The sequence below is a fragment of the Mastomys coucha genome, unplaced genomic scaffold, assembly GCF_008632895.1.
Source record: "Mastomys coucha isolate ucsf_1 unplaced genomic scaffold, UCSF_Mcou_1 pScaffold1, whole genome shotgun sequence".
NCBI lineage: Eukaryota > Metazoa > Chordata > Mammalia > Rodentia > Muridae > Mastomys > Mastomys coucha.
The window spans coordinates 53,613,529-53,624,671 of NW_022196891.1; the positions used below are offsets into that span (position 1 = coordinate 53,613,529).

At 43.2% G+C, this 11,143-nt stretch overlaps 1 protein-coding gene across 2 annotated transcripts in view; it reads right to left on the minus strand.

The window, feature by feature from the left end:
* The window catches only part of Soat1 (sterol O-acyltransferase 1), a 50,605-nt gene that overhangs the window by 5,610 nt on the left and 33,852 nt on the right, over positions 1-11,143 (minus strand). For both annotated transcript variants that reach the window (XM_031385681.1, XM_031385687.1), the window contains exons 6-13: positions 9,698-9,805; positions 7,524-7,806; positions 6,801-6,879; positions 6,022-6,103; positions 5,598-5,643; positions 4,004-4,133; positions 2,297-2,394; positions 646-744 (exon numbers count right to left, since the gene is read on the minus strand). In XM_031385681.1, coding sequence (XP_031241541.1) covers positions 646-744; positions 2,297-2,394; positions 4,004-4,133; positions 5,598-5,643; positions 6,022-6,103; positions 6,801-6,879; positions 7,524-7,806; positions 9,698-9,805 — 925 coding nt within the window. The remainder of the gene's footprint in view (positions 1-645; positions 745-2,296; positions 2,395-4,003; positions 4,134-5,597; positions 5,644-6,021; positions 6,104-6,800; positions 6,880-7,523; positions 7,807-9,697; positions 9,806-11,143) is intronic.

An 11,143-nucleotide genomic window follows, 5' to 3' on the forward strand; every position in this document is an offset into this window, starting at 1 on the left:
CACATGGAGGTGTGGATAGAGGGAAATTATCCACCATGGGCAATGACATTTTTAAAGGTCCTTGGAAGGTGGGTCACTTTGCTTCTACACATAGACCTCTAAGAACTATAATTTTGTAACCCGGCAGTGGAGTCCAGCGAAAGGCATGTCATTGTCCCAGTATCACATACAACGGTTGTCATGATCAGAACCATTCATGGCATATGGGTTCTTAGATGTAAGAACCAGGAAAATGGACAAGAAACCATAACCCCTTCTTCACAGGCAATTAAACACAATGTTCTCCAGCTTGCCCAGCACTGCCTGTAAAAGAATCCCCATTTCTTTCATGTTTGTTTGGCTGGCTTTTGCTTTGTTTTGAGACAGTTCCTTACTGCGTAGCTCTGGCTGGCTGCCCTGGAACCTATGATGTACAGCAGCCTGGCTTTGAACTCACAGACCCACCTGCCTCTGCCTCCCAAGTGTGTGCCATCATGCGAGACTTTTTGTAAAGATTTACTTCTTGGGTTTTTATGTGTACATATTGTACCGCGTGCATGCTGGTACGTGCAGAAGAAGGTGTTGGAATTCTGAGAACTGAGCCATCTCCCTAGGTCCCTCAGAATCCCCACCTCCTAGGTATCATCCCTAGGCCTTGCGGTTTACCCAGAGGAGGTCCTTGTAAACATAGTAGTAGAGCCAGTCGTGCACCACCACATTCCAGGTCCTGTAGTAGTTGGAGTATGATGTAGAGTTCCACCAGTCCTGGGGGAAAGAGAAGTGCAAAATCACACACAGAGAAAAACCCTGGCCATTTCCAAAGAGTACACATGCCCGATGTAAATAAAGCCTGGAGCACATTATGATAAAATTGTTTGTCCACACACTGATGCTAAAAATCTCAAAAGGCAAGTGGTAGTTGGTATTAATATTAATGCTACATATACATATACACATACACATATATACATATACATAGACTAATTCTCAGAGTGCATTGTCTCATTATCAACATGTTATAAGGAAAGATACAGAATACACTAGAATTTAAATCTAATGTTTGCCATGACAGAGTCAGTAAACCTCCTCTCCGCCTTGTTAAACATATGAGAACTGAGCACACATGGAAACACACCGACTGGGACCACCATGGCAACATTTAATTATAAGGGAGTGAGATGGGGTCCCAATTTCAAGGTAAGACTAAAATATATCTAAAATTTGCCATCCACATTGACTGTCTTTGAGAAGGAAGTGGTAGACCTGAAGTCAAAACAACACAACTGACACCTTGACACCCTATAGTCAAGCCAATACCATCTGAAGCAGAAAGAACACCATCGAAAATGAAGGAAGTGGGGCTGGTGAGATGGCTCAGCAGTTAAGAGCACTGACTGCTTTTCCGAAGGTCCTGAGTTCAAATCCCAGCAACCACATGGTGGCTCACAACCATCCATAATGAGATCTGACTCCCTCTTCTGGTGTGTCTGAAGACAGCTACACTGTACTTACATATAATAAATAAATAAATCTTTAAAAAAAAAAAGAAAAGAAAGAAAATGAAGGAAGTGAGTTCCCTTATGAATGCTCTCTCTTGTCTTAAGTGACTGACCCACTGAAGCCACTTTATAAAAGTCAAATGGTCAATGTGAAACACACAGTGATGGCGCTGGCATACCCTCTGACAGGCACTTTCCCATTGCACAGGATCTTTACAGGATCCGGCAGACACTCTGTGTTCTTTGTGAGGGTGGGAAGAAGGAAGGCCAAGACTTGGTCTTACTCTAATGCAGCCCGGGCTGGCCTGGAACCCATGATAACCATCCTGCCGCAGCTTTCTGAGTATGTAACAGCACCTGGATTACATTAATTCTACCTGTATCAGAATTCAGATCTAACATAGAAACTCATAGAAAAGAAAAGTATCTTAAGGGATTTGTATCAAAAAAGCTCAATACTTAACAATATGTAAATAAAATGAAACTTGAGGGCTGGTAGGATGGCTCAGCTGGTCAAAGGGCTTGCTGCCAGGCCTGACAGCCTGAGTTCCATCTCTGAACACACATGAACTCTGTGCTATTTGTGTGTGCCCACTCCCCACCCCAAGAATTTTTTAAATTTATTAGAAATGCCAGGCATGGTGGCCCATGCCTTTAATCAAAGCACTGGGGAGGCAGAGACAGGTGGATCTCTGTGGGGCCAGTCTGGTCTACATAGTGAGTTCTAGGACAGCCACAACTACACAGAGAAATATATATGTTTCAGTTTTATATGCATACACACACAATGTATATATACTATATAATGTATACAATACCTTATAAAACATCCTGTCACCAAAGCGTAACATCTCAGCAAAGGCATTGAGCCAGCAGTGCAAAAAGGCAAAGAAGGAAAGAAACAGCATCAGCACACCTGCAACAAGAGGACAATGTGAGGCCTTGGTGAGCAGCCTGAAGGGCCAGCATCCGCGTAGCCAGCAGCCACAAACGTGCCAGCTGCCACGAGCAGCCTGCAGAGCCAGCCGCCGCGGAGCCAGCCGCCACAAACGTGCCAGCTGCCACGAGCAGCCTGCGGAGCCAGCCGCCGCGGAGCCTGCCGCCACAAACGCGCCAGCTGCCACGAGCAGCCTGCGGAGCCAGCCGCCGCGGAGCCAGCCGCCACAAACATGCCAGCTGCCACGAGCAGCCTGCGGAGCCAGCCGCCGAGGAGCCAGCCGCCACGAGCAGCCTGCGGAGCCAGCCGCCGCGGAGCCAGCCGCCACGAGCAGCCTGCGGAGCCAGCCACCACGAACGTGCCAGCTGCCACAAAACCTCCACGAAACCTGCCGGGCGGGCCTCCAGTTCACCCACTGCAGAGGTGAGACAGCACATCTTGGAAAGCAAGGTTATTATTATTATTATTATTATCTTATTACTTTAAAAACATTTATTTCTATGTAATTTTAAGATAAAATAGATGGCTCCAGCCTGATTTAAAGAAATGCCTGGCCATGCAGCTGAACCTGTGCCCAAGACCCTTCAATTCTGCCCTGTGTGTTGCAAACACCAAATACAAGGGGACTTCTGCCATTCCAAAGTACCCCAAGGCATTTCTATCTGCCCTGCTGTCTGAAAACCTTCCCACCACTTTCCTACAGGCAATATTTTGTAATTAAGGCATTTTTTTTTTAAGTTGGGCATATTTTCCAATGCTCAGTGTTAAATGTCATCTCTGACATGAGAAACAAAGCCCAGAGTCATTCTTTTTATACAGCACTTATCATATCACATGATACTGTAAGATACCCACTGCAGGCCTACCCACTTGATTAACTTGCTCAGAAAAATGTATTTGCTGGACAATACAGGATAAACTGAAAGTGGCTTTAAAATATGGTCCTTGGAGCTAGAAAGATGGTTCAGTAGTTAAGGGCATGGACTGCTCTCCCAGAAGTCCCAGGTTCGATTCCCAGCACCCACATGATAGATCACAGCTGCCTGTGACTCTCAGGAAGCTCCCTGAACTGGAGACATCTGCAACATCCACACCTGTGTCTGCAGCACTGGCACTCAGTAGGAACTTGTGTGTTATCGGGAAAAGTACATTGAGTGAATGAAGCTAAGAGACAAAGTCTGGTAAAAGCAGACAGGTAAGCAATGGTGGCAAATTAAACTTCAAAATGTGGCCAGAGCATCTGAGTCCACTAGAGAGTGACTCCAAAGCCATTAAGGAGTTTAGCATCAGGAGGAGGTGACCAATGACTTTATGGGTATTTCATGGTGAGACTAAGGGTTATAGAGAACTGACTAGAAAGAGGAAGATAGATGTAAGTGTGGACTTCCCACCATTGGAGGAAGCAGACTTAAGCAGGAAATGAAACTAGAAAGGCATTTCACTTGTGGAGCAGACTGAGAAGTGGTGGAAGGGTATATGTACAGCTGAGTTCGCAGGAAGTCCAGGGAACTAAAGGAACTGACAGACAGCAGCTTCCTGCTCTCCTCCTGATTATGTGGATAGACAAATTGATGAGCCCCTAGGTTACCTGGCAAGATGGAGTTAAATACACACAGGACCAGGACACGAGCACTGAAGGGCTCCTGTTTGATATTCCGGAACAGTGGGGCGCAGAGTCTCTCAAAGATGTAGTACACATAAAACAGGCAACCAAACACCTGGAACACAGCAAAGAAACCAGGGCATCTTGGTAAAGAAAGGGAGAGTGCATGGCTTCCTCCCAAAGAAATACATGCACGACCAATAATTCCACATATCCATTTAACGCCAGTATATCGACAGCCATGCCCTTCAGAGAAGGGTGCTCAAGCTTCATATCTACCATGGTTCTTTCTGATCACTGACTGATGACTGCATCTTGCTGTGTAGCCCAGGCTGGCTTTAAACTCAATAATCCCCCTGCCTCAGCAGCCTAAGTACTGGGTTTACAGACATGTGTCACTGCACCTAGCCCAAATGGCATTTTTAGATGATTATCAAAGAACTTGTTTATAAACCCTAGAATAACTTATTTTACAACCGAGTATTCGACTTCAACAGAATTTAAAATGGGATTTTCTGGGATTTCTGATTCTTGAAATGAGTAAGGAAGAAATGAGGGAGTTCCAAGCAAGCAAACCACACACATACCACTACACCTCAGGAAAGGCAGAGGGGAAGCTAACTGGGTTCTTACTGAAATATCCAGACAGAACTACTTTAATTTAAACATTCTTTAATAAAGAAAATGACCTTTGACACTGGCAAAGCACATACCATGGCCTGTGCTGGAGGAACTTAGAAGGCTTTCTAAGAGCCAGAAAACCTGGCTCACTTTAAATAGATTTTTTTTAAAAAAAGAGCCAGACTTTAAAAATGGCAAATGCCTTTAATTAAGCACTTGAAAGTGAGTTCTTCTTTGAGTTCAAGGCCATACATAGTGAGTTTTAGGACAGCCAGAGCTACATAATAGAGAAATCCTAGGTCAAAAAATGTATAGGGCTTAAGAAATGACCCAGTTGGTTCAGAGCAATGGCTGCTCTTCCAGAAGACCAAGGTTCAATTTCTAGCACCGACATGGCAGATCACACCAATGCTTCTGACACCTCACACAGGCATACATGCAGATCAGTGCATATAAAATAAAAATAAAAATATATATATACATAATATATATATATACACATATGTACATATTTTAAAGAGGCCCATTTGGTTTTGTTGTTATTTTTCTCAAGACAAGGTTTCTCTGTGTAGCCCTGGCTGTCCTGGAACTCACTCTGTAGACCAGGCTGGCCTCGATCTCAGAAATCCGCCTGCCTCTGCCTCCCAAATGCTGGGACTAAAGGCATGTGTCACAACCACCTGATTAGAAGCCCATTTGTTAAAAAATAAAAGTCTTGCCAGGCAGTGGTGGCGCATGCTTTTAATCCTAGCACTTGGAAGGCAGAGGCAGGTGGATTTCTGAGTTCGAGGCCAGCCTGGTCTACAGAGTGAGTTCCAGGACAGCCAGGGCTACACAGAGAAACCCTGTCTCAAAAAAACCAAAAAAATAAAAATAAAAATAAAAATAAATAAAAGTCTTAAAATAAAAAGTAAAATATACCAATCAATAACATGTTAAGTAGCTTTTTAAAAGTTACCTGTAAAAACTGCATAGCGACATAACCCCATCTTACAGTAGGAGTCCTGAAAAGAAAAGAGAAAAAAAGGTTTTCTAAAAATAAGCAATGAACTCTTTCCATTTTGTCCTTTTATCTGCAATGTAAAGAACTTAACAATGGTTTTCTACACAGAATATCATTTATGGGCTGGAGGAATAGTTGAACAGGACAGTGTGCCACAAAACCTTGAATCTGATCTCCAACTCCCTCTTTAATTTTAACATCAAAATCATAGCAAGATTATACAATTCTATCGAAAATCATTAATTAGTACTGCCCTGCTAAAATGAGCTCTTAAGGCATTCAGTTTTCTCTATAGCCCTGTATGGACTGCCCATCTCCAAAGCTGTCCCTCACTGGGCACCTCTGTGCCCCACACACTTCCTCCCCCTTTCACGGTTACCTTGGGTAGTTGTCACGGTAAATGAGTGTAGGAGCAAACAGGAAGTACAGGTACTGGTTGACTGTGGGTACTGGAACTGTGCCTACAAAAGGAAAACTATTGGATTACAAGATCTTTGACTTCACCCAGAAAACCAGGAGAGCCAACGTCAGCAAGAACAGGAAAGAGGGGAGGGCAATGGCTCATGCCTTTAATCTCAGGCAGATTGAGAATGGTTGGCAAAGCTGGGCAGTGGGGCGCACATCTTTAATCCCAGCACTCTGGAGGCAGAGGTAGGCAGATCTCTGAGTTCCAAGCCAGCCTGGTCCATAATGTAAGTTCTAGGACAGAGATGGCTACATAGAGAAACCCTGTCTCAAAAAACAAAACAAACAAAAGAACAGAACAAGAAGAACAGCGTGATCTGTTGGCTCCCATTCTTCCAGGTCTACTAAGACGACTTGTTATTTACGCAACAGCCCAGTACCGCCAATCTCTCTAAGCTATTCCTGTGACTAAGATAAGAATTCCAGAGTGGGAAGCAACAGCTTGCAAAGTAAGCAGACACAGTGGAGTGAGGCTATTAACATTCTGTGGATGCTCAGTTACCAGGGTCTGAGGATAATTGTTTTCATTGTAGATAAAAGGACAAAACTGAATAGTCAAGAAACAATGAGTCTTCCAAATCAATATGGACCCCATGCACTTAAGAATGTAGTACAGTCCCTACGGAACACATCATCCCAGAGCCAGACGACAAGATGTCCCGTCAATAACCCACTAATATGGCAGTTACATACTTGATTTCTCCTTGGCTGCATTTAGTACTCGTGGCACATTCTCTCTGACAAATGAGTGAGCCTTCATTACCAAACGAATCTGTCAAAGCAAAGGGAAAATGAATTTCCTATTTCTGTCTCTTATAAGTAACTCCAAAACTACACTAGCTAATAACATCCACATATACCAACTCAAGTTAGCCTTTATAAAGGTAGGGAAAAAAACCCTTCCAAATAAAGATATGAATATTACAGGTTTATTTTTTTAAAAATGGGAAATTAAAAATCTGTTCAAAGGTGCACTCCTTTAATCCCAGCACTTAGGAGGCAGGGACAGATGGATCTCTATACGTTCCAAGCCAGCCTGGTATACATAGTGAGTTCTAGGATAGCCAGACCTCTGCAGAGCGACCCTGTCTCAAGCAAAACGAAACAAAAACAAACAAAAACAAACAAAAAAGTTCAATATAATGTATTTAAGATCCAGATGACTGAAGTAAAATGAATTTTTAAAAATATTACCCAGTTAAACAATTCTAAAGCCAGCCATGGAGGAGCATGCATGCAATCCCAGGATTTGAGAACTTGCAGAAGGCAGGAAAACAGGACTTCAGTTGGTATGCATGTGGTATACGTATGAACCTGAGATACTATGAACACGTATCCAGCACTAGCATCAATATCAGATCATTACTGTTACGCAACTAAGCATGACGTCATTCCCAGTAACATTCAAAGCCTTACCTGTTCCAGTATCAGGATGAACCGGGAGGCCGGTGGCAGTGTATATGCTAAGACAACATATGTTGGTACAAAACCTAGAATTCCCAGTTGAAAGACTAAGAAGAGCGAGCCATGGACGAGGGAATAGATCAGTGGGTGAGAACTCTTGCTGTAACCTCGGGCCCATCGCTGGAACAGGAAATAGGGGATTGACAGTGTAGATACAAACATGGCCCACCATGTCCAAATAACGGTAGGTAATTTGCCAAAAGCATAGGCCAGGAGATTGAACTCAAGTACCAGCCTGTGAGGAAGAAGGAAAAAAAAAGTGAATCTTTGATATGCAAGATTCCTTCTCTCTCTCTCTCCTATTCTCTCTCTCTCTCTCTCTCTCTCTCTCTCTCTCTCTCTCTCTCTCTCTCTCTTTGTCTCTCTCTCTCTCTCTCTCTCTCTCTTTCTTTTTCTCTCTCTCTGAGACACACATATACAAGCTTTCGACTTTTGGAAATATTAACACATCAAGGTCATGGTGTCAGCATGTCACATTTGTCCATGATATCACTGTTCACAGAACTAGGTTAATTGAGCCAACTTAAATGTCTATCAATGGAGGATGCATGATAAAAATGTGGTTTATATACATAATGAAATTTTTTTTCAGTCTAAAGAATGAAGTTATATCATTTTTTTAAATCTCCTGAGTTTTAGGTTTTTTTTTTTTTTTAAAGATTTATTTATTTATTTAATGTATGTAAGTACACTGTAGCTGTCTTCAGACACGCCAGAACAGGGCATCAGATCTCATTACAGATGGTTGTGAGCCACCATGTGGTTGCTGGGATTTGAACTCAGGACCTTAAGAAGAACAGTCAGTGCTCTTAACCACTGAGTCATCTCTCCAGCCCTATATCATTTTTTTAAAAAAAAACATTTATTTATTTATTTTATGAATGTGAGTACACTGTAGCTATATAGATGGTTGTGAGCCATCATGTGGTTGCTGGGAATTGAATTCAGGACCTCTGCTTGTTCTGAGCAAGGGCCCCACTCGCTCTGGCCCCACTCTCTCCGGCCCAAAGATTTATTTATTATTATATATAAGTACACTGTAGCTATCTTCAGACACACCAGAAGAGGGCATCAGATCTTATTACGGGTGGTTGTGAGACACCATGTGGTTGCTGGGATTTGAACTCAGACCTTTAGAAGAGCAGTCAGTGCTCTTAACCACTGAGCCATCTCTCCAGCCCAAGCTATATCATTTACAGGAAAACAAATCCAACTGGAGACAATCTTTTGATGGGAATTATGTCAGCCCCAGAGAGATATATATTACATGTTCTCTATCATTTATGGGTCGTAGTCTTTATAGGTACAGGTAACATGAAAGCAGAAGCAAACCTTGGCAGAAAGAGGACTGAGAGGAGGGAGGAGAGAGAGGAGGGCAGCCTCTTCCTCTATGGGAAAATAAGTTCACTGAACATTATACACCTGCACAAAAGTGGCTTTATGTAACCCTGTATGTCAGAGAGAGAGAGAGAGTGAGAGAGCAAGTAAGGGGGGGAGAGAGAGAGAGAGAGGGAGAGGGACAAGGAAAGAGAGAGAGAGATAGAGAGAGAGAGGGAGAGGGACAAGGAAAGAGAGAGAGAGATAGAGAGAGAGAGGGAGAGGGAGGGAAAGGGAGAGAGAGGGAAAGAGAGACAGAGAGCAAGTAAGGGAGTGGGGGAGAGAGAGAGATAGAGAGAGAAAGGGAGAGGGAGGGAGAGGGAGAGAGAGAGGGCAAGTAAGGGGGGAGAGAGAGAGGGAGAGAGAGAGCAAGTAAGGGAGAGAGAGAAAGAGAGAGAGAGAGAGAGAGAGAGAGAGAGAGAGAGAGAGAGAGAGAGAGAGAGAGAGAGAGCTATATAAACAGTTGGGGCACAGCTCAGCTGCAGCAGGAGCGCTGCTGCAGATGTCAGCCCAGCACTTGGGAGAGGAGGAAGGCACATCAGGAGCTCTATGTGGTCAGTCTGAGTCTAGCTGGACCACTTTCTCAAAAAGGATTATTAATAATGATGGAGAAGAGAAACAAAACTCTTCTCTTTTACTTTTAGGAGAGAAGAAAATCATCACCAAATCGGCTGCCTAAGAATTTTTTTAAGCAAATAAGAACAGTTAACTTTTCACACGTCAATGGGCTAAGCAGCCTCTTGCCTGACCTTCCTTCATCGATGTAATCCACAACGAGCGTGCTGAGGATGAAGATGATGAGGAGCGCAATGAACATGTGGTAAATTGTTCTGATGTGGTCCACTTCAAACAGCTCGCTGCAAGTGTAGGTTAAGCAGGTCACGAGTTAGTAATCTATGCTTAATTCTGAAGAACCACACAGCAAAGGCACTCTTTAAAGCAGTTTACAAGACAATTAAATCTACTTTTCAATAACCCTCTTTAAAATAAATAAATAAACAAACAAACACCTTTAGTTCCAGCTCTGAGTTCAAGGCCAGCCTGCTCTACAGAGCAAGTTCCTAGACAGCCAAGTCTATCAGAGAAATCTTGTCTCAAACCAAAACCAACCAATCAAACAAAACATAATAGCTCAAAAAAGCTGGGCAGTGGTGGCGCATGCCTTTAATCCCAGCACTTGAGAGGCAGAAACAGGCGGATTTCTGGGTTCAAGGCCAGCCTGGTCTACAGAGTGAGTTCCAGGACAGCCAAGGCTACACAGAGAAACCCTGTCTCGGAAAAATAAAATAAAATAAAATAAAAGCTCAAAAAAATACAATATTAAGTCTGCAATATATAGAAATGAAAGGGTACAATCACGGTGATAAATAATGGATCCTTAAAGTTTGTCTTTCCAAAACAGGTCAGCGACTACTCACTCACAGAAGCAGCGCTGGCTGCCCGAGAGGGGCAGCCTGCATCTAGAAACCCACTCATGGCGCTTTACTGTGCGCAAAGGCTTGTCCCTGACAAGGACTAACTCTTCAAACCCGGAGTTTTCCTAATGAGTCTCTGGTCCTTTGTTAAGGACTGACTGCAAGCAGCTACGTCCACAGACTTGAAGCACAGCCATTCCTACACACTTCCACTCTCGGCTGGAGGATGGGATTTCAGACTGGGCTGCTTTCCTTTGAACAGAAACACCCTTCTAGATGACTGTTTCCCAGCAAGAACCTTCTAGATCAACTCTAACAAGGGTTGTAGCCTTGGCCTTGGGAAGTGAATGCAGCTTCTAAACAACTCTGAAAGACCTAAAACATTCCTAAACTTCTATTTAAAGGCTTGTCAAGACCTAATAAAAAACCTAGCTAAGCTATTTCCTTGGTCATATTTCTTTCTTCCTCCCTTTCGTTTTTTAAAGTTCAAGTATATTTTAATTGATATACTTTCCCTTTCCCTTCTCGTTAATGAGGATTGAACTCCGGGGCTTCAGGTGTGTCTAGGAAAGCATTCTACAAGTGAGCTATAGCCCCTTTCATTTTGTTATGTTTTCAATAATACAATTCTTACGTTATTTTTTTTTTCTTTGTAAGAAGCCTTCATTTTTCTCCAGATACAAATTTTAGATGATCTCTCTTAAAACTATAATACAGCTGGGCAGTGGTGGCACATGCCTTTAATCCCAGCACTTGGGAGGCAGAGGCAGGCGGATTTCT